The sequence below is a fragment of the Protobothrops mucrosquamatus genome, unplaced genomic scaffold (genome assembly GCF_001527695.2).
Source record: "Protobothrops mucrosquamatus isolate PMUCROS unplaced genomic scaffold, P.Mucros_1.0 scaffold18, whole genome shotgun sequence".
Lineage (NCBI taxonomy): Eukaryota > Metazoa > Chordata > Lepidosauria > Squamata > Viperidae > Protobothrops > Protobothrops mucrosquamatus.
Genome location: NW_015386403.1, coordinates 239,307 through 265,830, shown reverse-complemented (window position 1 = coordinate 265,830; position 26,524 = coordinate 239,307). Strand labels below are relative to the sequence as shown.

At 35.4% G+C, this 26,524-nt stretch overlaps 1 protein-coding gene across 1 annotated transcript; it reads right to left on the bottom strand.

Moving 5' to 3' along the window:
• Nucleotides 1-1,751: 1,751 nt before the first annotated feature.
• EFHB (EF-hand domain family member B) lies at nucleotides 1,752-24,109 on the bottom strand. The gene is made up of 13 exons (XM_015810740.1): nucleotides 24,016-24,109; nucleotides 23,413-23,475; nucleotides 21,594-21,737; nucleotides 19,988-20,168; nucleotides 18,365-18,475; nucleotides 16,202-16,331; nucleotides 15,203-15,286; nucleotides 12,940-13,007; nucleotides 11,777-11,931; nucleotides 7,875-8,082; nucleotides 6,421-6,639; nucleotides 4,626-4,807; nucleotides 1,752-2,367 (listed from the first exon to the last, which is right to left on the bottom strand). The coding sequence occupies exons 1-13, from the start codon at nucleotides 24,106-24,108 to the stop codon at nucleotides 2,209-2,211; spliced, it is 1,797 nt and encodes a 598-aa protein (XP_015666226.1). The 5' UTR covers nucleotide 24,109; the 3' UTR covers nucleotides 1,752-2,208.
• Nucleotides 24,110-26,524: the final 2,415 nt, after the last annotated feature.

The window sequence follows — 26,524 nt, the reverse complement described above, 5'->3', positions numbered from 1 at the left end:
TTCTCAGGAAATCAGTCAAGTAGCAGAGAGAAAATCAGTATTCTTACCCAGTGCTTTTTTTGTAAAAAAAAAAAAAAAAGGTGCCGGAACTCACACACATCATACAACCCGCCTTGCCTACCCTACAAGGTTCCACCCAAAAAAGGTGCCAGAACTCCATTCTGGGCGTTCTATGAGAAAAAAAGCCCTGTTCTTACCCAGTTCAGTCACGCTGTTTACAATCACGCTTAGTTTAGTGCTTTTTGGCTTCGACTGCATGTAGCTTCGACTAGATTCACGAATGACGCTAGCCTTTCTTCTGTCAGTTTTTGGAGAGCTTTCCCCAGACATCCAGATCAACCATCATCTCTCCAGGATTGGCGGGGCTTCCCTTCTTCCTTGCCACCTCTCCAGGGTGGCTTTGGGCCCATTTAGGGTCCCCAAACAGAGAGAAATCAGCTGTAGGGATCAGATTGTCTCGATCCCTCGGCTGTCACACTAGCTGCACAGAAGCCTCGAATGGACGTATTTCATAATTCAATACATCATGTGATGTAACAGATGTACATAATGCACTTGTGTGAAATAAAGAAACATTTTCTGAATTTTGGTGCCTACAATTTTTTGTTGCTTTTGTGTGGACTATCATTTTTAATTGTCAACATTTTTGTTGCCACTCCTGTCTCATAATTCTTCAATTAACACTTGATTTAATGCAGACATGTCAAACACAAGGCCTACGAGCCAAATCCGGCACACAATGGGCCCATATCTGGCCTGTGGGGCTGCCCTGGAGATAGCACAGGACCGGCCCCTACCATCCCGGCCCCAGGCCAACCCAGCCAGATTCTCCCCAGGCATGCGCACAGAAGGAGGTGAGCGCACAGGGGCCAATGGTGCCTCTTGAGGACAGGGGGACTCCATTCTTCCCATTCACCAAGGCCATTGCAAGTGGGACAACAGGCAGGAGGCTCATTCCACATGTATCACAAAGCTGGAGGATGAAGTTGGACGGTGGGGGCCAAGCGTGCAGAGGCTGAAGCATGGTGCCACCCCTGCCCCACTACCTGCCTTGCCTCACTTCACAGCAACAGCAGTAGGCAGAGGCATGGGAAAGGCACATGATCTGGCCCGCTGGATGTGACACGTGGCTCTGTAATTCATCAAGGCCGCAAGCAAGCAAAAACAGATGGTGGGACAGAATAAGGTAGGTGACCACGTAGTGTGTCTGGCAGGCTGCATCACATGCCTCGTCTCTGTGCCTCTGCCTTTGCCTACTGCTTGGAGGGCTGGGCTGGCAGTTGCAGCATTCGGACTCACTTGTGCTGCACAGGCTGTGCAGGCCTCGCAACCCAAGTGCTCCAGTCAAGATCCCCGCATACTTGCTGCCTCCTCTGCACACACCTGGTGCAGCATTCAACTAGGTTGGCCAGGGCAGTGGAGGCTGGTCCCTCACCATCTCTGGGGCAGCCCCATGGGCCAGATATGGGCCCATCCAGCCCATATATACATACACACATACACACACACACACACACACACAAAAGAAAAATACAGAGAGAGAAGACAGAAATTTCATGGGAAAGACTGTAGTCAAGAATACTGTCATTCATGACTAGTCTATTAAATTGCTAGTTTATGTACAGTAGGTTCACTGCATTGAATAACATAAAAACAATTATGACAAATATCATTAGATTTGGTGTACAGATCTATCAATGTTTGAGAGAAAAGAAGGAAAATAATGCAACTAGATTCATTGGGGTCTCAAAGTATATGTTTATTTCCAACTTCTGGAGAAGAATATATGCAGCCATCATCCTCAAAGTATATGTTTATTTCCAACTTCTGGAGAAGAATATATGCAGCCATCATCCTTAAAACAGCATATTTGTTGAGTGAGATAGAACATTTATAATAGTTCTGAAATTAACAATTATGACTATTCTGACAAATTTGCTACCTTATTTTAGTTATTTTATGTTTTTAAATAAATGGGTACTATTTTGGGTCTCATAATATACAGTACACATTTCTTCTTTTTGGATGTTTAATACTCTTTTAAAATACATTTTGAAATGAATATGAAACCTAATTTAATATTTTCCATAAATAAATGTCTTCATATGCACTACACACAGACTTTCAAAACCATGTTATAACAGGAGAATTTACTGCAATAAAAAATATTCAACCATAAATATCACATAATTCAATGCAGAATAGTTATCAGCTGGTCAAGTGTAATGCCTGCATCTCATCTAGTACATTTCTGATGGATTCTACACAAACTTTTCCTCTGTGATCTTTCAGGCAAGCCTGCCTCCATACTTCATCAAAGCTTTCATCTGAAAGTTTCACACCAACGTTGCGCAAAATGTCTGCAATCTGTGAAATAACATATAATATTGTTAGTCCTTGGAATTTTCACATGCATCACATATACAGAATCACCCATATATGTCTCTCTAGTCCTAATCCAGCACTATCTCAAAAGTAGACAAAAACTGGAGCTTTCTTGGATCATTTTACAGTATATCTAAGCTGATAGCCATGGAATAGTTGAGTCTCTACACTGAAAGCCGAAGGGCAATTGAGTGGGTATACATGCCAACTGTCAGAAAAAACAAAATCATGCATTCAATTTATTTATTTATCTACTTAGTTATTTGGCCACTTGAAATACTAATGACTCTAAATAGTGTACATACTGGTCATCCATAAATCAGATTAAAAATATAAAGGTCAAACTATTTCAGCATACAAGTAATCTTCAACATACAAATGTAATGAGATCTGGCCATTTTGGTCATATGTTGTAACAGTCATAAAATGGTTCAGTCACATGACCAATTCAACTTTATGACCTTTTTGTGATAGTCATTTAGTGAACCACTATGATCATTAAGCAAATATTATGGTCATTAAGTGAACCAATGGTTTGTTATGGACATGGTTTTGCTGAAATCTGAAAGTAAGTTCTGTCATAGGCTGTTATAAAGCATGGTTATGTGACCGTGGGACACTGCAATAGGCAGTAAATGTGGCTCTGTTGCTGAGCATCCAAAATTTAGTCATGTGACTGCTGAGAGAGCCCAACAATAAGAACTTTGAATCTGGGTCATAAATCCCCTTTTTCAGATCAGTCATAACTTTGAATGGTTACCAAGTGACCACTGTAAGTCAAAGAGTACCCATATATCAAATAAATATGGAACTTCACTTACTATACCAAAACCCAGAATCTTATGTCAGAGGAAAAAATATTACAAAACCCGATTTCCAAGAATCTATTTAAAACATTAGGTAAGATTAGCCAGCTTCCGTACACCATCCAGAGATTTCCCTCACCTCTATCCTCTTCTATGAAAAAGAACTTGGTGCTCCCCCTGCTGATTGATCAGAAAGAAGCATTTTCTAATTTCTGTTATTAACTAGAGCAGTGTTTCTCAACCTTGGCAATTTAAGATATGTGGATTTCAACTCCCAGAATTGACAGCTATGTTAAACTTACAAGATTGAAAAATACTGGCCTATAGAACTAAAATAGGTAAACTCAAGGAAGAAATAATAATAATAATAATAATAATAATAATAATAATAATAATAATAATAATAATAATAATTATTATTATTATTATTATTATTATTATTATTATTATTATTATTATTATTATTATTATTATTATTATTATTATTATTATTATTATTATTATCTGGCCCTATCCATCAGGGGTTTTTTTTAGTTCTTCAGTTGTCTGTGGAGATTCTCAGTCATCCAGATCATAGTTGTCTCAAATGTGCTTTTTCAAAAAGCAACTGGATTGTTTTTTCCTTGAGGAAGAAGAACAAAATGTTTTGCTTCTTATACAAGAAGCTTCATCAGTTGTGATGGGGGGGGGAATGGAAGGATAAGTATTGACAATTGAGACTGGATGGTGGGGGAATGGAAGGATAGATTCTGACTGGATGGTGAAGGGGGGGGAATGGAAGGATTGTATTTCTTTGCAGTTAGCACTCTCCCTGAGAGCTCTTTAGGCCACTTGGGTTTATCTTTGCCCTCAGGATCACCTGAATCAGAGTTCAAAGGGTTCTGGAATCTTCCTGGAGTTGCTGCAAGGGCTGCATTGTAGATTGAAGAGAGGTGATATCTTATCTCCCCTCTATTGAGAGAGGCTTGCTCAATGTTAATATAAATGGCCTCTTTTACCCCTCTTTCAAAATCCACATTTTGGACTGAGAAGCGAAGCCCATCCAGTCAGAATCTATCCTTCTATCCCTCTCCATCCAATCTCAACTGTTAGTATCTATCCTTACATCCCCTCCTCCGCCCCACCATCAGAACTGATGAAGCTTCTTGGATGAAAAGTGAAAGGTTCTGTTCTTCTTCCTCAAGAAAAAAACAGTCCAGTTGCCTTTTGAAAAAGCAGCCTTCAGATAGTTCTTCAGTTCTTTTTCCATTTGCATTGTGATTAATACATTAAATCTACAGTTGAGGACTTTTTTTTAGTGTGAAACCTTTTTGTTAAAACAGTTGTACTCAAGATTGGTACTAGACAAGACAGCTATCATACATTTTTAACAGAAACGTCACCTACATTCTTGTTGATAAGATAAACTATGCTATATCTTTGAGATATAACTACCTCTTCCTTTGATCTTATCCTGAAGAAGTCTTTCTCATAAACTCCTCTATTATTATAGACAGAGGGGTATAACAGTGCATACATATTTGCTTGATCCCCATAATTAGTGGTGTCACTGATACGACGAAAACGAGGAGCCGGAATATCTGAACGAATGGTTGGAATACCATATAGGGGGTAAACTGTGTGAAAACATATTTTAAAAAGAGAGGAGAAAAGCATTATGGTGCAGTTAGGAATAACAGAAATAGATTACACCAAACAAGCATATCCTTTTTAAAGCTCCTTTTCCATGCCAAATTTTTTTGAAACGCATTGAAGATAATATAAATAGCTTCTCTTTTTATTTTTGTGTGATTTTACATTTTTTGTTATACAACGTCTATCTACAACTGGAAATAGGAATGTCAGTGACAGTCAATGGTTTCAAAATGTAAGAACAACAACTTTACACATAAAAAGACTTGATGCTTCAATCACTGGGTCAAGCCCACAATTTTACACTACTATAGACGCCTCTAATTAGAGGCATCACTAAACAAGCAGCACTGAAAAAAAAAAGTTCTCAAAATACACTGATCTTGGTAGGAGGGAACAAAATCTTGCAGCTAGAACAACTCTACTACCTGGTTAGAGTCCTCCAATATTATCAAGGCCCCTTTGAAAGATGGAATATCAGTGATCTTCCTATTTTTGTTTTTCATTAAAAATATTTTCTCACTGTGAGCAAAGTAATTTATACCAGTTCAAAAGGCTGATCTAGGTCAGCAATGATGTGGATGATTAGGAAGGTTTTAGATCTAAAATCTCTCCCATCATTCCTATTGCTTTATCCCTGCCATTCCAGATGTCAGACACAGATAGCCTCAGAGGTTTATGGGGGAGGAGGATAGCTGACTGATGGAAAGGATATCTGAAATTTGGGCCTTTGGATTTCCTCCTCCAAAGAGAGGAGGTCATAGGATGACATAGAACTACTATCTTAATGTCCCTCTGAAATCAGAATTTTCATCATTCTTAAATTTTGCCTGGATCATGGATCATATTTGCAACCTACCCCAACTCACACTCATGCTATTAGTCTGTCTTTTTCCAGAAAATATCCATTTCAAATATTTGACCTAACTACGGTAGTATCTAATTTTTGAACATTTTACTTTAATATTTTAAGGATAAACACATGCAATACTTGCTTACAAACATACTATGTGTCTCAGGGATACTCCAATCTCAGTCTACAATGGGCTTATGGAGATGACTGTAGGACCAAAACTTCATTATGAAGATGTTACAGAGAAATCAATGTGATGAAGGGTTTCCAACATTTCCAGTAACAAACCATGATACCTCAATAAATAGATTAGCAACTGCTCTCTTAAAAATCTTTAGAGATGAGAGATAAAAATCTCCCTTAAGTTATGTTAGAGTTATGGGGGTCAGGATCAATTAAATACTACTATTTGGATAGCAGACTATCAAAAAATCCCAGGCTATAAAATGGAAAGTTAACAAACTGTCTCAGATAGAAGGCAATGTAAAACCATTTACATGTTATTGTCAAGAAAACAAGACAAAACTATTCATGAAATCAGCAAGAATCAAGCCTGGTTTGAGGAAGTATGTACTTTTAAATAATAGTATAACTATTATACAGATGCTATATTCTCTTTCAAAACAAATAAAGAAAGCAAAAGAGCAACAACAGATCTTTAGGAGACTGATTAATAAGTATGTTAATGATATATTTAAACATTTATAACCTGGTTGTAAAAGAATATATAGCTACTTTACATACATGATGAAGGAATGCCACCTACAACTGCATTATATTGAGAAGAGGTTGTGCGATAATCAGAAAATACACGATCAGTTGGTCTTGACAGCGTTCTAGATGTTTTTTCTAAACTTCCTGGTTCCATGGGTACAATATCATCCTGCTTTAGCAGAGCATTTTCATTAGCTTTAATTTCTGAATCATTTGCTGGAATAAGATCAAAAGGAGCTGGTTTTTTCCCTGTGAACAATGAATGAAAAGGAAAAAAAAATAAAGGTTACTTTTATGGAGTGACATAAAAACTATAAAATAGCACAAAAGAATAATTTTAGGAAGCTCTAAAATAAGTTCTAAGGCCATAAACAAGGTACCTTTTTAAAATGAAGAAGTAATGGGGTTATGAACACTTAAATGTAAGGGTCCAGCTTCAACCATGTCAAAAGTAGAAGAAAAATACTGAAGTCACATATGGATACAAAAGTAGCCCTGTTATTTATTAATTTAATTTATTAATTATTAATTTAATTTCAGAAATTTATAAGGCTGCTATAATGACTCAGGGAGGGTACCTACAATAAAACTGATTATACTGTACAGTAAAAGAACAATTCACCCAAACACCAGAAGGAAAGCAACCACTAAAAGTCAATCAAACATCCCACTCAACACTTGGGGAAAGAATCAGATTTTCAGAACAATTTTGAATATGGCCGGGGTGGAGGTCAAACCTATCTACTTGTCAGTTCCTGAGGTGATAGTGGAACACCCCTAACTGCCAGGAAGATAGTAGTACCCTCTGAATGCTAGAGTATCAGTGAATCCCTCCTCCTATAAGAAGGGAAAAGTAGAACCAGCTAAGGTTTCTTCTTGAGAGATGACAAAGTAGCTGAATGGAGTTACTTCTTCCCTCTCATTATTTCAAAAAAGAACATATACTCTACTCTAATATGGTCTACTTTAATAGTAATAGAAAAATAAGGAGAAAAAGTGTGCTGATTTTATGATGATAAGTGCCCTCTACAGGCCTCAGTCATGGGGAATTACACTATCAGCAATAGTTCTTGTCAGCAACAATCTTTTTTTCATCTGTTGCTGAAGGACATTAGTCACCTGAAGTTAATGAAAGACGAGGAGAAAGAATAAAAGAGGTTTAAAAATCTTCTCTAACTTCAGAGTTTTCCAGTTGTCTAAACTACAATTCTGAGCATTGTTCACCCCAAGGAATGTTCAAAGTCCATATAGCCAGGGGATGCCAAACTTAGGCCCAGTCATTTCACACTACTATCTAAAACCAAAAGTAATCCTATGCAAGGTCCACATGTAAGTCTCAAATTTAATCCAAAAGAAAAAATGGTTATTCTTGATTACAAATTCCAAATCTTTAGTTTACTTCATTAAATTCTCAAGAAACTTAAGTCCACTGTATTGGTATTAGATTGACTAATATAAATTATCATTTAATGTTGGCCACATACCTTTTGTTATTATTTTTTCTTCATACTCTTGAATAGCCATTTTGTCTTTCCAGTTAAGAAAATTTACAAACTCCAAATAGTCTATAAAACCATCTTTATCCAAATCACAGTAATTAAATAAAGAATCCAAAAGTTCATCATCCAAGTCCAGGTTAAGCTGACAGCATGCCTTTTTCAAATCTTCTCTGCTTATTTTTCGATCACCATCCTGATTAAATATGATAATATGAATTTTAAAAACAAATTCCTGTGTGCCAATTTCCTAACAGACTTGCTAAGTAATACAAAAACTTATACTGTGGAGATTGAATATAATAAATTAAAACACAGTGTACAAATATAAATTAAATTGAATTAAAGGGTCAACTGAAATAATATTTTAGATGAACTAATGACAAACCAATGTACGGTACTTTATAAAGTCAATATGAAGGAATACAATAGATGACGTAGATAATGTCTTCTTTCAAACTGAGGCACACAATTAAGGTTTTATATGTTTAAAACTATTTGAAGGATTGATGCTTACAAATAACTTTGTTTTTCTACTTAGATAAATTGAATTATTTCAACATTAAATAATATTGAAGCTAAGCTCAAATTCTGACTTGACCACTTCCGTGTAATTCTCTTGGTAGTACTAAGTAAGTGGTTTGTCACTACTTTCTTCTGGGGATAATTTTTTCCTTTCTTTTCTTTGCCTAGCCTATAGTCCTGGACCCAATAAAAATCAGAGACTGCTTAAAACATTGTTTACGTTACGGGTTATAAGAACATTCTATGAATATACATTCACACCTTTTAAAAACTGCATGTCTTTTTAGAGACAAGCAATATATTTGAATGTTATTATATAATAATTAATAAAATATTTAAAGCATTTTAATTAAAAAGGAACAGGCCTCTTTTTTTTTTACAAAGAATTGCGACATTTACAGTATGTTTAATGTCCTGCTTTTTTTTTTTTAACATCCTTCAAAAAGATACATTTTTTAATTGTCAGCCCTATTTTCTTTGCTTTCTTTCTCAGGATCAACTGATTCAGCTCTGTTCTGCCACCCACTGGAGCATTTTTGAATTACTCACAGAATAAGCTTAAATTGCTTCATGACACAAGGACTATCTGTACGCTGTTTTCCATTGTAGTATAAAATATCAGGCTGCCCGTCCAACTGTGTGTATATCACCATTATATCAGCATCTTAACCACTGGAATTCAGTAATGCTTCTATAATTTATTTTTCATTCTTTATCTCACAGACTCACACAACCGAACAGGTTGGTGTCATTTAAATTATAGCTAGTGATAGATAGATAGATAGATAGATAGATAGATAGATAGATAGATAGATAGATAGATAGATAGATAGATAGATAGATAGATAGATAGATAGATAGACAGACAGACAGACAGACAGACAGACAGACAGACAGACAGACAGACAGACAGACAGACAGACAGATAGATAGATAGATAGATAGATAGATAGATAGATAGATAGTCAAAGAGCTAACTAGATTCATACAGATTCTGATATCATCCATCATTAAAAATTACAAGAATTTAAATAAACAAGGAAGAACAATGCTTGAATGTTTTTTCTTTTGGATGATACAATATATATATTTTGGATATACATATTTGGATGTACACAGTGGTGGGATTCAGCCAGTTCACACCAGTTTGGGAGAACCGGTAGCTAATTTTTTGTTGCCAAGGCCCAGGATGGGCTTCCAGAAGCGGCATCCAACACAAAAAACTGGTTGTTCACATATTTGAATCCCACCACTGGATGTACACATATATATCCAGAAAGAAGGTTCCCACACATCCTAACTCAAGGCCTGGGGAAAAGCCAGATTTTCAAAAACTCTCTAAACAAGATCATAGGGAAACCATACAGCTCTCTGGAGGGAATGCTTTTCTATAGAGCAGGCACCACACACAGAAGGCTCAATTCCTGGATCCGATTAGAAATTGTTTAATTTCCCCCCAAAAAAGTGCATACCCACTCTGACTGATTACACAGGATGAAAAGAAACTATCAGAGACAGGTATTTCTTCACACACTTACAAATCCTAGACAAGGTCACTGAGCAAGTCAATGACTGAGATGAAATAAGAAGAAATCCATCTGCTCATGGTTGAAAAATCTGTGACTCCAGCCATCATTCTGAAACATGAATGATGCTAGGTACTATAGTTCAACAACATTCGGGTAACAACAAATTTGTATGCTGTTTACCACTAATTTGTTTACCAAATTTTCTATAGTTGTTCTCCAATTAGTTCACAGAAAGTTTAAGTATAATAACCATGAATATATCCAACTGCTTTCATTCAATTACATATAATTTAAATCCTCTTCACTGGGATATGTGTAAGATACCAAGATTCATTAATTTGTATGATAACTTCTCTCTACCTACCTATAGACAGAAGATGCAGTAAACTTCATCTTAGTGAAAAACACTAGACAAGATACATGGAAGTGAATAAAGCCTCATGGATGGCTTATTACATTGCACTTACCCATGATGTGTTTTCTTAGACATGATTTATGGATTAAAATTAATTGTATTAAAATCATTTGCTCAACAAATGATTGCTTGTATGATGCATAAATAGCAACAGGTATCTTTATTTCAGGGAAATAGCTTCAGAAAGTCCACAAACAGTATGTGAAGGAAAAGGCTCTCACTGTTTGCTTCCAGCAATTGGTATTCAATTAATAGGGATATGGAAAATGTCTCTGCATGAAATGTTGATTTTGGATTGCCCATGTATAAACTAAACTATATATTTCAGATGTTTTATTCTGGACATAAACCAAAATGGATCTGTTTTGTTTTAGGTATGGATCAAAATATAGTTGTTCCAGGTAGAAGTGAGTTCTATTTTAGATGCTATAATTGAGTGTTCTTGTTTCTTGTAAATAGTAGTGATCTTTTTAATTCTGGCCCAATACAGTAGTCATGTCTGCATTGTTATTCACTTAAGCTTGGTTGTAATGATCTGAGTGGAGTTTTGGAGTAAAGTATCAGGCATTTAAGGAACACATAGTATGGAGGGAGCCTTTCTACATCTTTTCCGATTTTGACTTAGTGTAATGGGCTGGGTAGTAGTTTTAGTGAGATACAAAAAATGATTTATCTGTTTATTCACTTAGTTTCAACTCAGTCCCTTTTTAAGTTTAAAACTGATGACACTGTTGTTTCTAGAAAGACAGAACCACACCTACATCCATCACCACTTTCAATTGAGATGTTTCTTTTTCTAGCTTAAATAAAGTTTTGCTTTTAAGGCTTCTTTCCACTATTATCCCAGTTTAGAGTTAGCTATGTATATTCTCCTAACTATAGACCCTCATTATAAACCCTCCATGAACAAGCAATGATTGGAACAGCTGGACTGATCAGAAAGCTAGTCAATGGAAAGGCAATGCCAAGCTTTGTTGGTCAAGGCAGGGGAAGAATATTTCCTGCAAGGAGGCATACCATGGCCACTTCTTGAGGAAACAGTTGGCCACATCACTTGAGGAAACAGTGATGTCACCAGGCAATGTTGTAGTGAATGAGGCTGATGGAGGTGCCAGTGTTGGAATCTCTTTCTCCCCTTTCCCACAAGCAAAGGAGGTGGTTATTCATATTTCATGTAGTTAGCCTGTCTATGAGCAAACCATAAGTAAAAAGCAAAGCTCAGAAGGCTGTGCTACCTCTTTTGAATTTGAGCTCATTGCCATAGGGTGGTAATGAGTATCATCTTATCAGCAACTACCCCTTATCAACTGAGTGATAAATTGAAGCATTTCATTTTTGGCTGCAGGATTTAGGATACTGGAGTTTAAAGCTTCATACATCATTCACCAAAAAAGCTGTTATGCTAATATAAAGTCAGTTACCTTATCATAATGCCGAAATGCATGCAATAAAGTATCAAAATTGTGGTAATTTGCCTTCTTTAAATTTTGACGAATTGCAGCAAAGACAGCGCGTTCTCTGTCTTTAGTCTTAAGATATTCACTTGGAAGCCGGTTATGAAGAAGATCCCCAACACCTAAATAAGAGATATATTCTATCAAAACTTTTCTTGACCATATTTAACTGCTCTATGTTACTTCCCCAATGCTGTTCTCAAAGTGAATTGCACCATAATAGAAATATATCCAGATTGGCTTTATCAGTAGGCAATAACTATGATGCTGTTTTCTTGTGTCTACTTTAAACCTCTTGTCTCTATTTTAAATCATATCCTTCCATCAATGAATGTACAAGAAACATAAAAGAATCCATGAATAACAACAAAGTAAATGAGTTAAATGTAACAAAAGGTTAAGGAAATGATAGGAAGCAAGAAGAGCAAGGTAGCAGAAAGAAAAAGATGTTATCCAGGCATTGAGATTCAAAGAATATAGTTGAAATGCTTAGTGAATACAAACTGAGAAAATAAGGTCATCTTATACCGAAATCATATCAAGCATAGTTCTTTGTACAGGAAACTCCATAGGTAGGGCATCACAAGAAAAATATATTTTTAGATGATTGCTTCCTATTTTATCTCAGAAGGAACATACACTAAACACACATAAAAAAGAATAATTGTAACATGCAAGCAAGTATATAGAGAGGCAGATGTATCTCCAGTTACTCAGGTCACAAATAATTCAGAGCTTTACAAGCAAACATCAGTCTTTGGAACTCTGCTCAGGAGCAACTGAACAACAAATTAAGCAGCATAATATGTTCCATTGCTCTTTCAATTTCTAGACTCGCAGATAAGGCACGAAACAAAATATTTTGAGGTTATGAAAGTGAGCCTTGAATTATCTCCTTTAACATTTAATTTTGGTAAGCAACCACTTCAACTCCTTCATTAATTTTAACCTAACATGGCCAATGCCAGAAGACATTAAGATGAAGTCCCAGAAAACACAAAGTTGACCATTTTAGAATAGATGAACCAACTTCATCATAGGGAAGAAGAGAGCATTAATTTTCAGATAATAAAATAAAGCCAACATATTTCAAGGGAGTAAAACATAAGAGAAGCTATTTTTATGCTTGCCGTATTCTTCAGGCCGAATAAGTATTCCAAATGTGTGGTCTGGAGGAACATTAAGTGTATCTGCTAAGCTGAAAATGAAAAAAACTGCTTTCAGTTTTCAGTGAAGTGTAATCTTTGCTTTAAATACAAAAGCTTTCTTTATTTGTCAAAGAAAAATCTTTAATGAAATATGGCTAAATTGGTCATGGCGAAGCCACCATGCCTTGGGTTCCTTGCCTACTCTCTGTCGCCATCCATAAACCAATGAAACACAGTAGAATTGTGAAATTTTATTCTACAGTGTACCTTGATCACTCAGACAACTGAGATACAGAATAAAATATAAGTAATATCTATTATGGGTACCCTTGGTTTCCTAATTGAAAGTTATCAATTAGTCTATCCATTCATTGTTTTCTTGTTTTTTCTCCCAGAAATAATACTGAGAGATTGGAACTGAAAGGATTTCAGGACATAATCCAACAGGCACGTACATATAATTGGATATGCCTGTTGGAGCAGCTATCCTGAAAAAATAAAACAAAACATCCTTCCCCCAAGTTCTCACATGGTGATAATTTTGTAACATACCCACAATGTACTCTCAAATTTTCAAATGTGCCCTCTGGTCCAAGATTGCAATCCCTGGGCAACACTGAAAAAAAAAAATCTAACAAAACTTTAGTCTGATATTCTTTCCTTTCTTTTTATTGCCTACATTTATTTTATTTACTAGCATTTTGCATAAAGTTGTTAATCCTAACAAGGAATAGCATAATGGATGTATATATCTTTATATATATAACATAACGGTTTCCCTGTCCACACATGTCCCACTCTAGGGCATGGTGCTTATCTTCATTTCTTGACCGAGGGAGACCACATTGTCTGAAGAAATTTTCCATGGTCATGTGGCCAGCATGACTATATGCCAAAGGTGCACGGAACGCTGTTACCTTCCCACCGAAGTGGTACCTGTTAAAACTATTTGCATTTGCATGCTTTTGAACTGCTAGGTGAGCAGAAGCTGGGGCAGGAACATTGTACAGTGCTCAGGTTTTGAAACCACACTGTCAGCTTTCCAGCTGACAAGTTCAGCATCTTTAATCATTGAGCCATCACGCCCCCTTAAATATATATATATATGTATACATACATACATACATTTATATATATTTAAGGGGGTGTGATGGCTCAGCAGTTAAAGGCACTGAACTTGTATATACAAACTTGTATATACGTATACATTACACACACACACACACACATTTTAATTGGGCATATCTTGTCAACCTTAATATCCTGATAGGCTCATAGTAAGACAGGACTGTGGGGTCTCTCATCTTATGAATTATATCCACACAGTTTGAATAATTACTATCACCTCAAGGCCATTTCATTCCCCATGCACATTTCATCCTCACAAGCAGATCCGAGATATTAATTAAAGTGGTTCTAAAAGTTTCAGAGAGTATGTTCAATCAATCACTGCTCAGCCAAAATTAGCTAACAACTGAGCTATGAGAATGCTATGAGAATGCCAGTCAGTCAGTGCTCACTTTCTCTGGAAGGATTATAATGAACCATGAAGCAAATTGTAAAGATGATGTTATTCGGCAAGTTCTGTGTTGTACATATTCTGGAAAATCCTTATTGTGCAGCAAACCAACAATGCTGATATTGTTTTTTATTGAATTAGGCTGAGTAAAATGCAGCTGAGCTGGCAGAAACATAGCAAGCTTCTTTACTAACACTCCCCACACGTACATACAGATTTTCAATGTTCATGAAGCAAAAGGTGTTCACTAAGATACTGTTTTTCAAGTCTATGCAAGATATAGCAAACCAGAATTTGAAACGTTTTCCTGAGTTAAGTAAAATGGTTTGTCCAAGAGAAAGCAAATTATCCACAAAAGAATGCAGTAGATGAGGTATAGCAGGTTGTTGTTATTATTCCCTAGCTGCTGCAGGCAGTAAAAACCATATTTTTTTAATACTCTGCAGCATATTATTGATATTGATATCATGGAGCCAAGGTAAAGCATGCATAACAACAGAGGAACAGGATAAAGTAAGGTCTCTATCTGAAAAAAAAATCTCAGAATAAGAACCAAGTTGAGATAAGGCAGTATGGTATGCTACATGATTATGAATGCTAGCAATCTGAGTTTGCCAAGATATATCTAGCTCCAAACAGTTATTGAACCAATATGTAAATAAATTCTTATAAATAATCAATTTATTTCTAGAAAATCTTAATGCAGAATTCTCTTAGTTGACTTACGGATCATGAACTTTTCCAACCTGAGGCTGAAACTTTTCATTGAAATCATCACTTATTTTAGACACAATCTTTGCTGATTTCTTCCTGTAGAAATTAAAAGGAAAATAGAGGAATAGAGGAAAAATGGCTAAATCACAATAGCAAAGAAGAACAAGGATTTTTTTATGAGTCCTATGGGAAAAAAAGAATAAATTTTGACATCTCTCTCAAACTACATTATCAACAGGTTTTGTAATGCTACAGCCAGATGAGAGGTAGTATTCAAATTTTGAATTAATTTTCAATATCTTGCAGTACCAAATGCTATACTAACAGAGTCAAGTATAATTGATTTAATGCCATTTTTGTAACACTGTAATTAGGGAACAGGGTTAGACAAAGTCAGCAAACAAACTGGATCAAGACAATTAGAGATATTGGCTTTCAACTACAATCTCTACTATGAAGTATGTATTTCATTTTGTTGTTAAACTCCTGCCAGCTTAACTATTCATTTATCAAAACATATAAGCAAAGAACATAGACATGAATAAGTTGTGTAACAAAAAGGGTGACAGGATTAAAATAGCATTTTGAAAGTCAAAGCATTTTAAATCATTGAGACTCCAACACAATTAATCAGAATCTCCTGAACAAAAACTGTCAAGCCAGATCAAGTGACTGAGAGGTACCAATTGTCATACAAAATCATATTATTTCTGAATGCATACAACATTTTTATCTCTTAAACAACATATAAAAGGGCTGAAAATTAAAAAGAGCAAGAGAAATTACTTAACTATTTCTCTAAAGCAGATGCACAACTTAAGACCCCAGAATAGCACCCAGACCTAAAATGTCTTTGCTATGACCTCCACATTTCAAACTATACTTTTAATATGACCAAAAGAGAAAAATAATTCAGGGGGATTAGTCAGGTTTATGATTAATAACATTTGGATCCCTGACGCTACAATTTAATTGATAATACAAAAGTTATGAATTCAAAGCATAACTTACATCTGCAGATCATGCAACCAGTGTAAAGTTCTCCCAATATTCCGGCCATCATTAAAATGTGGTGTTTCTTTACCATAAAGATTAAATCTGTTGAATGTGGATGGATTATATTTTCTATTCACTGTCTCTCCTGGAGAAAATGGGACATGATCATTTATTGTCAAGGCTTTCGAGCTGCCAGGTTAATAAGCCCTCTCCCTGTTTAGCATTCTCAAGCAACATAAGGTTAGATGCAAAAGGCTTATTCCAGAGAATTAGGAAGCTATAAGTCTAAGGAAGCGTTCTGCTTCAGTGCATTATGGAATCCTACCCTTTAAATATTAGTCCTTAAATTTAACTTGCGGCCTTTCCCTCCCATCTTTTTAAGTTAACAGTCATGTAGCCAGCCTTGAAAGATTCTGCCATCATATTACTTGTTTACAAATTAGGGTTTTCTGACACGAGATTCCAACCTCATCAGCTTCAGCTATTTTGCATGAAAGTGTTTTACTCTATTAACAAAAATAACTGTAAATATTTTGGCCTAAACTAGTTCCAAATTATTTTAAGAGGGGTTTGGAGTCTTTCGAAAATGCTATGAGAAGGATGCCATTGCATCTTCAAGTAGGATTACAGGAGCAAGTCAAAAGAAGAAAATGCTTTCATTTTTCTGTTGTTTGCAAAACAAGAACATTTTAAATACAGCTAGAGGGGACAAAGTTTTCTGAGCCACATTACCAGATTACAAATCAATGAGACATAAATTAGAATAAAATATCATTTCTCTAGACTGATCTTACCCAATTCTTGCAACTGTTCTTCGTGTTTTAATCTCCAGGCATTAATCATCTTAGTTTTTCTTCTCAGCACTTCTTCCATGTCTCATCATCTTTTTTTATAATGAGGGGACCAAAACTGAATGCAATATTCCAGATGTGGTCTTGCTAAGGTTTTATAAAGTGGTACAAATACTTCATGTGATCTTAACTCTATCCCTTCATTTATGCAACCAAGAATTTCATTGGCTTTTTTGGCTGCTGCCGCACACTGTTGGCTCATATTTAAATGATAGTCCACTGGGACTCCAAGATCCCTCTCTCACAATTACTGCTTTTGAGCCAGGTTTCACCTAATCTGTACTTGTACATTTGGTTTTTCTTGCCTAAGTGTAAAAGTTTACCTTTCTCTAAATCTTCAGCAATCTCAGTAAGCTACCTCTGTACCCAGACCTCTACTTAAATCCCAGCAAGACTACTGCCATTGAGAAATGCTACCTCAAGCCCCACATTACTGCCATATCAACTGTTTTCCATCCCATTTCTTCTTCAAGTTGCAAGATTCATTCTCATGATCCTTTGGAAACCTATCTTTCCTAGTCTCACAAAACATGAATTAGAAAAGGAATAGTGCACATGATTTGGAGAATGAGGTCTTAAAAAGCAACACCAGAATGGGACTCCTGCTCTTCCACAAATAGCATGCCTGTTCTCACAAGACCTGGGAAGGTTTCTGAAGGTCACAAGAATGGAACACACAGCCTGGGGGTAAAATTGAACACACAGGTTGGAGAACGACACAAAATAATAAAGTTTAGTGGTGTGGGGCTTGCACATGGTTTGAGGTGGTATTTCTCAGTGGCAATGGCATTGCTGGAACTGAATTAGGGACCTGGAGGTCTGGCTGACACTGTTAAAAACCCCAGGACACTACTTCAGCTCCAATCCCAGGATTGCTGCTGCCACATGCCTCTGTGCAGGGCGGCCAAAAAGGGAGATAGGCAAGTGGGGAGAAGATACAGTACCCCTGCATTCATAAGCGTGGGTGAGCTGCCAAACATAATCATGTGACTATAGGAACACTGCAGCAGCCGTAACTTCAGGCAAAGATGGTAAGTCCATAATTTTAAATGGTTGCTGAATAAATGATCATAAGTTGAGGACTACCTGTAATTGATCTTCCTATGAAAAAAGTGTCAGAGCTATGCATTCCTATCACCATTTCATTTCCATTTATCAAATATATTAGTATCAATTTAACAACATCTTTAATTCAAAAGACATTGCAAGAGGTGTTAATTTTATTCCTTATTATAAAATGGAAAATAACCATGTCTTTGCTAAATAATACTATGATCATATTTACATCTAGAGCTTCTTCATGATATTTATTTGTCCTTTTGCTCACCAACATAATAATCGTTGTGTGTCAAAACATATAATTCATGTCCTTCCTGTGCTTCTTTTTGGACTTCATCAAATGTCTTTCTGGGATTTATAATGTCTGCAGCAGAAATCTCTGAAAATAAATCAATACATGTAATGAAACAATCTAATATAAATCAATATTTATAAATACAACATTCTTTATTCACATATTTGGTTCCAGTTTTTTATTTATATAACTGTAGAAAACCATACTGTGTAGCCATGCACGAATGAAATATATTTATTTATCATTGAGTATCAACAATATATGAATCATTAGTTTTTATAAATTAAACTGTTTTAGAGTACATTTTAGTAAAATCCTGAACACAGAGTGAGAGAAAAAAAATGAGGATGATGTGCTTCTAATCAACACAGACATCAACAAATGTTATGGCAAGAACACCTTCTAGAATTTTTCTTGATTCATGCTCTCAAATTTATTCATGTCACTATTTGATCGGTTTCTTTATACAGTATAATTATTTTCTCTATTGGTTTATTTTCATTATAGTTTGAAAATAGTTGATAAAAATATGTCTGAAATCAGTGCTCTTGTCTGAAGTTCTTTAGTAGATTTAGGTCAGATAAAAGCAACCGCCATGCATAAAACATGCATAAAACACCACATTTCCTATCTAGTAGATCACTGACAGAGATATTTATATATTTATTCTTTTATCAGAAAGAATCTGGTTATTTTTCCCTAAGTCCATCAGGAAAAAGGAACAAGAATACTGAAACCCTCTTTACCTGAATAGAACAGGTCCAATGGGAACTCGCCACAATAACTGTGAAGTTTTGGTTCAAACACATATGAAAGGATTAGGCTGAAAAATTATTCTGGCTTTAAAGGAAACTTGCTGGCATTTAGTTTGGAAGATTCATTCAAGCGAAAAGACATTTCAGAGGCAACTGGAGGGAACACAATTTACAAGAGGAAGGCCTCGCTATATGATTTTCTCCTATTTGGTGGATATAGCAGGATTGGAGCAACTTGAAACACATGAAAGGCTAAGTATCATTTAGTAGTTAGCTCTAAAGATGGGTTTGCTGAATATGCTAAATATAAAATGCTTTCTTGAACTTGGTTTAACTATCCATTGTAACTTATAAATTACTGTTTATGACTCAACATTGTGTGTGAACTACATCACTAAAACTTGTTCAACAAATCAGGGTCAATAAATTATGGGATAGTATAATAAATCAATCTAGCTTAATTGTGAATATGTCTGGAGCCAACAGCAGCAAATTAAATGATTGCTTTTGATGTTCGGAGTTTATCTCAGAATACTGTTTTTAAACAAGCTAATTTGAGAGCCATTTTGGTCTAGTGATTAGGGTATCAGGCTAAAAGGAGTTCTGGTCCTGCATTAGGCATGAAAGCTGGCTAGGTGACTTTGGGTCAGTCACTCTTTCTCAGTCACTTCACAGGGTTGTTGATGTGGGGAAAATTGAAAGAGAAAGAAGTAATAGATATATTCACTTTCTTGAGTTATTCATAAAAAAAGAATAAAGGTGAGATAAAACAAATAAATTATTCAATTCCATGTTAAATTATAGCATGAAGTAACACTGTATTTTCTTACTACTTTCCTACCTCTTTTGACTGTTGTTCCAAATCGAGTATTATTCACATCCAGTTCTTTAGGCAATCGCAGGGATTGATCATGAGATTTCCCAAGAGGAGCTTGACAGTTACTTAAGTAGACAGATTCTTTCTTTTCTTTAATTTTTTGTTGGAAGTATGTTTTAGGAGGTGGATTTGCTAATAATGATGCCTGAAGAAGTTTTATGCCATATAAAATGTATTAGTTCTGAAGTACCTTCTGTTATGCTATCACATCAGTTTTATTAACAAAATGGCACAGTATCAACTACTAATTTGATTTAGAACAAGAAAAAAATATGAGTGATTTTTTGAAGATACTGCTATCTTTGTGTAAACTAACATCTTGAAATTTCTTCTAGTTGCTCGTCACTTCCAATGTTTGTTATGCATTATTCAAAACATTTACATTTAAATATAATAAAACAACCAAAATTTCATAGACACACTGATTACCATTAAAATATATCTATTACAAATCATGTAATATCATTAAAGCTGTAACTAATCCTTTGTTTTTCAAGTGGTGGGATTCTTCCGGAAGTCCGTTCTGGGCCTGGGCAACAAAAAATTAGCTACCGGATCTGCTGAACTGGTGCGAACCAGCTGAATCCCACCACTGCAAAGGGGAAGATGATTCTACCATACTCCATTTTACAAAGAGCTACTGTAAATTCCTGGCTGATTGAAAGATTGCCTCTGGTGACAAGGAATATATAGTATAGGTGTTATGAATACTGCAACCTTAAAGAAGATGATTTTTTTAGAAAAAATATATCCTATTATCTATGTGTTCCATGCATAGAAACTGAGTGAGTGAAACATATGTAGATAATTTTATTTTATGAGTATCCTTCATTAAAAATGATTTACATAAATTGGAGCAGGTGTAGAAAAGGTTAATAAGGATTAGAGGATAGGAAACTAAAGAGTTATCTGGGTATCTTATATTTTTAAAAAGGCAGTTAGAAACAAGGAAAACTAATATAAGTACCTGAAGGAGTGTCAAAACAAAGTCACAGCCTTCTTTGGCATCCCAGAATAATTTAAGTTACAGGAATGTAAATTCCGAATGAATGTTAGGAAAATTTTCTGACATTAAAAGCAGTGAACCCAACTGGTAAAAATATATCACAGGCTTTGTTTACTTGATGTGTTCAAGTGAAGTATTGGCAGCCACTTGTTGGGGCTGCTTTTATTTGCATTAATGAATAGAATAAATTTTAGAAGTGAAGGTCTAAGTGGTCTCTTCCAATTCTACAATTTGATGAGTTTAGGGTTCTAAAGAAGAGCTTATTGCTCCTCTCCTTGTTAACCTTATTTTTCTTGATTTTCATTTTGTTGTTTAATGGAGCAATCATTTCAATAATCAACATATGACAAGACTATTTCTGGCTTTGGTTTATCATGCTTATATTGCAGAGATTTGACTGATATAAGTTATGGAAATACCAGTTATAATTTTACACAGAAAGTCATATTTCAGCATGTCCCCCAAGTGTTCCTATTTCAGAACTAATTAAGACCATTTCACATCAATAAAATTAAGTATGACTTCTTTGCTTAGAAAAAAAAGAAAAGATATACACATTCTTACATTCTCTGAAACGGTGGTTGTTATTCCATGAGTCAAATATGATGCAATATCAGGATCATTTGCTCGACCATAAAATACTCTTTCTTTACCTGTAGGAGGATTGCTGGTGTTTCTAAACTTTTTTACAACAGATGGTGTAACTGGCTATAAGACAACATGAAAGCCATTTTAAAGTATACATTCTTATACTTAAAAATTAGACATGTATTAACTTCATTAGTTCATTAATATATACCCAAAGCCAAGAATAATAATACTTTTATTAGAATTTGCTAAAATATCACTATAACTCATAATCATCAGCCAGCCTAATTACAGATAAAACATTTCAAGCAGAAGTAATGTCTGTAATATTAATATTTTCACTGATTGCTGACCTACACAGGATTTTGACTGCTAGTAATGTGAAAACAGAAATATCTTTTAAGATACCATGTCTTACACATCTTGATTGTTCTGAAGGTATATCTTTGTAATCTTTCATTACAGTATCAAACAACATGGCATGCTATATATATATAACTGTTCTCTAATTGTTTTCCCAGTGGGTAATATACCTGAACCATTGGTAACAATCATTACAAAAAACAGCTTAAATATGTGGAATGGCTACTCTGGAACAACTGTCCTAAATGTTCCATCAGACCTGCATATATATATATATATATATATATATATATATATATATACATACATACATACATACATACATACATACATACATACATACATACATATATATATATGCCGGATGCAGGCAATTGACACACACACTTTATAAGGGTTTCTCCCAGACTGCTGTTTTAACGCCCTGATGATGTCAGACGGTTCTGACGAAAGCTCGGCTTATTAAATTTTTTAAAGTTTTATATTCCATTCCTCTTGGTGGTCGCTTTTATTCTTTTTTAATATATATATGAACCACTTTTTCACATTTGTACATGTCTTCAAAAGCATCCTCACAATTCCTTGGCATGATAGAAGACTTTTTCCTAAAAAATACTAGGAGAATCCAGATCAAAATTAATTTGGCTTAATTTAATTTATCTTGAAGTATACTTATAATTAATGAGATAAAACATGATATATTCAATAATTTCCCCCACTGTCAAATAAAAATTACAGTTTAGTACCAACAAAATTACAATTTGGCACCGATAATAGCCAAACTCAGAGAGTAGTAAGGATTCCACAGTTGTCTGGGTGCTTGAGATATCTGGAACCTTTGGGTCAGTCATCAATAAACACATATAAGTAAACTATATGTGTTTGGAATACACATAGACACATTAAAAATCTTTGGTCAGCAATGAATTGAAACATAAAAATAACCAAATTTACATACCATTCAAAATAAAAAAAATTAAAAAGCTAAGAAGGAAACAAAAAGACCAAAACACATTCTTTCCAGCAGCCAACACCCAGATAAGAGCAAAAAGTCAAGCACAAAAACAATACCCTAATCAAGGAATTACCAAGGAGAAAACTACACTCTCACCAATACTGGCAGGGCAAGATACTGTATATATATATAGGGAGTAAACTCCACACTCATAATTATGATGTTACATGGTTAGGTAATGAAACATCTGAAAGCGAACAACCAAGATCAAAGAACACCAAGGATCCACAGTTCAGCCCTGATCTACATGAATTCTTTTCTATTGGAACCTTGGGTTGTGATACCTTCAAGAGTGAGTCAGATGTGTCTGTATCCAATACACACACACACACACACACACACACACACACACACACACACACACACACAAAGATGGTTAGATGGAAAGATGGTAAACTGAAGAATGAAGATACTCACTCTGGGTAGGATTTCAGTAAGACAAGTGGCAGCAGTTTCTCCAATTGGTATCAACTTTCCAGCCTGCAAAAAGCAAACAAGTAAAACCACATAGGCAAGGTAATTTCCTTATATAAATTAGACAGCATTTATTTTTATTTTCACTAGGTTCTGGTACGGTTTGGAGGGTCCCATCCCAGACCATCTAACATTCGCCCGGATTTTTGTCACTGTAGAATTTACAAGGTGTCTAGGTTGTGGTCTGGCACCAACTCTCCCCACTGCCATTTTGCTCTCGCTTAAAAAGTTCCTCAGATGTTAGCAAATGACAACAGTCTAGGGCAGAGGTAGCCAACCTCGGCTCTTTTATGACTCATGGACTTCAACTCCCAGAATTCCTGAGTCAGCTATGGTATGCTGACTCAGGAATTCTGGGAGTTGAAGTCCATGAGTCATAAAAGAGCCGAGGTTGGCTACCCCTGATCTAGGGAAACAGTGTTTGTCGATCTCCGCAAGTCTTCCTTTGGGCAACGAGTCCCACGCGAAAGCGTTGGGGCAGCAACTAATTCCAAAGTGGAAAGACCGCGATGGCGGCAGAGACGAACACAACATATAAATACTTACTGTGGGGAGCTCAGGAAACCGGTCTATAATTTTCCCTTGATACACTTGCCTAACGGTCCCATGCAGCCCCTTAACCGGCAGCCCGCCCACCATTCTGACCAGCTGGGCAATGGCTGAGGATGTTTCCTCGGGTAACCTAGCGACGGGAAAGCTCTCCGCTCCGCTCCCTCCACCACATAGGTAAGTTCTGAACGCGCGTATTTTTCTGCCCTGAACGATTTCCAGGGTGCGCGCCGATTTGAGTCCTGTATGTACTATATGTACTATAATGCACGTATTGTACCATCTTCCCTCCAAACCTTTGGGCTTTGCTGCCATCTACTAATGGTCGGGATTCTTACAGTCCAAATAACGATGGGAATATTTAAGGCGGATTGCTCTATCTGCTGATTTTGACCTCGAAAAGCAACTCACTGAGATGCAGATAACACTGAGAATTTGAGTGTCACTTCTTGTGCCTGGTGACAGAAGAGGGATTTGAATTCAGATCTTCCACTCTCAATATATATCACATGTAACCCAACCTCCCGTGGTTCCCAAAAGAAATATTGGGCAACAACTACATCCTAAAATGCAAGGGTTAATTCAAGACATTGAGAGCAGAGCAAGTAAACAGTCACTGGCTGGATTCACATTACTGCTAATTGATAAATACAAACTATAATAACTGAGTCAATATATGTAGTTGATTGTAATGTTTGAAATGAACTTCCAGATGAATTAGGATCAGTTGTTATTCAGACTTGAAGTGCACACATCTTAAAGTTGCTAAAGTTGAGAAACCAACAACAAATTATATCTTGATTTTTTTCTCAACTGGCAAACTATATGGTTTTTTATTATTTTACATAACATGGGTAGATAATGTACTTAGGCTTTCTATTAAATGGAATTTTCTAGTAATTGCTGAATTTGCCCAATTTCCTAGTGATGAACTGTAGCAGGTTCCCCTCTCATGAAGTTCATAAACTGTGGGCCGGATACAGTAGTTTTTTTTTCAGTATTGACTCACATTTAATGAAATATTCTTCCCCTGGAAGTACTGATGGCCAGTACTCTACAGATATTAAAAAAGCATTGTTGAACCAATAGAAATTTGATTCTTAGATTCATTGAATGGCACTCTTGATGTATTATTGTCTAGTTTTTTTCGTTATTTGTAGATTTATTTATTTACTAAATAGCTACCCATCTTGACCATTGTGACTCTGGACAGCACAAGAACAGAACAAGATAAATAATATATATTAAAATACAATCATACATTAATACATACCAAAGATTCCCATTCATATCTGTCTCCAGGCTCCAATTTTCCAGACTCTAAGGCCTGAAGAAAAACTTAACTTTATGCAGCCTTTCTGAAGATCAACAGGCTATCCAAAGGCTAAGTTTTAGTAAATTTCTTTGTACTTTGTTCTACTCCTGCCAGAGTTTCCTTAGCTGAGGCAGGCTATAAATATTGTGAAATGAATGTTGACTTTTTAAAAAAGCATCAATCTCCAGAAATGCTTTGAATTGCTTTGTTATTTTTATTTCTATTTGCATGCCTATTCTGCAAATGGGTAAAGGTAATCCAAGTACATGCATTCAACCTCTGATTGTTTGAGTACTAATTGAACTAAACCTTAAAGGTAGTTCAGTGAATAGGAAGCAACCTCAGGTCTATATTCTAAGCATAGATTTTATTTTCACCACTAGATGGCCTCATATCCTGTAGTTGCCATTGAACAACTTACTAGACAAAGGGGTTAGAAAATGTAAAAATGTCCACTTTTGATTAGGGTAGAAAACTAACCAAACCAATTTACTATCATCTCAGAAAATGATGTGAAATTAAAATACATAATTACATGTATCACAATATAATAAATATGCCTAATTCCCATACAAAATTTACTGTTTTTACTGTTTTCTCTACAATCAATAAAAATATAAATCATTCATTCATTCAGCAAAATAAGATTGTTAGTTTACTGTTATAAAGATTTATCATCATCCAATACTATGAATAATGTTACCTTTACAAAATTAAGTTCATTGCATTTAAGTGTATATCGGAGGTAGTGACCCTTTGAGAGCTGTATGCAATGAAATTTCATTTTAATGTATGCCAATTAGTGCACATTCAAAGTGACAATAAAGTTATTATTTTTTTCTATTATTCTAAAGAAACAACATAATTAATACATTTTGCTTTGTGTATGATTAAAGAATCTTCATCAAGTAAAAATTGTGCATTAACAGAAAACATTATCACAAAATGATTCTAACTTTATACTATATTTTAATTCCTGGATTCATAAAGCAAACTAAGCAAGCCATCTTATAGCCTAATGCAACGCATATACCAAATTAGTCTCGCTCTTTCATCTTTTTTCCAGTTTAATTGTGCCCACTGTCCTTTAAAAAAAGCAGTTACTGATTTTAACCTGATAATGTAACACAATATCCTTTAGGCATGTTCCTTGATAGTGATTAAATCAGCCATTTAGTCTTAAGGACTTAA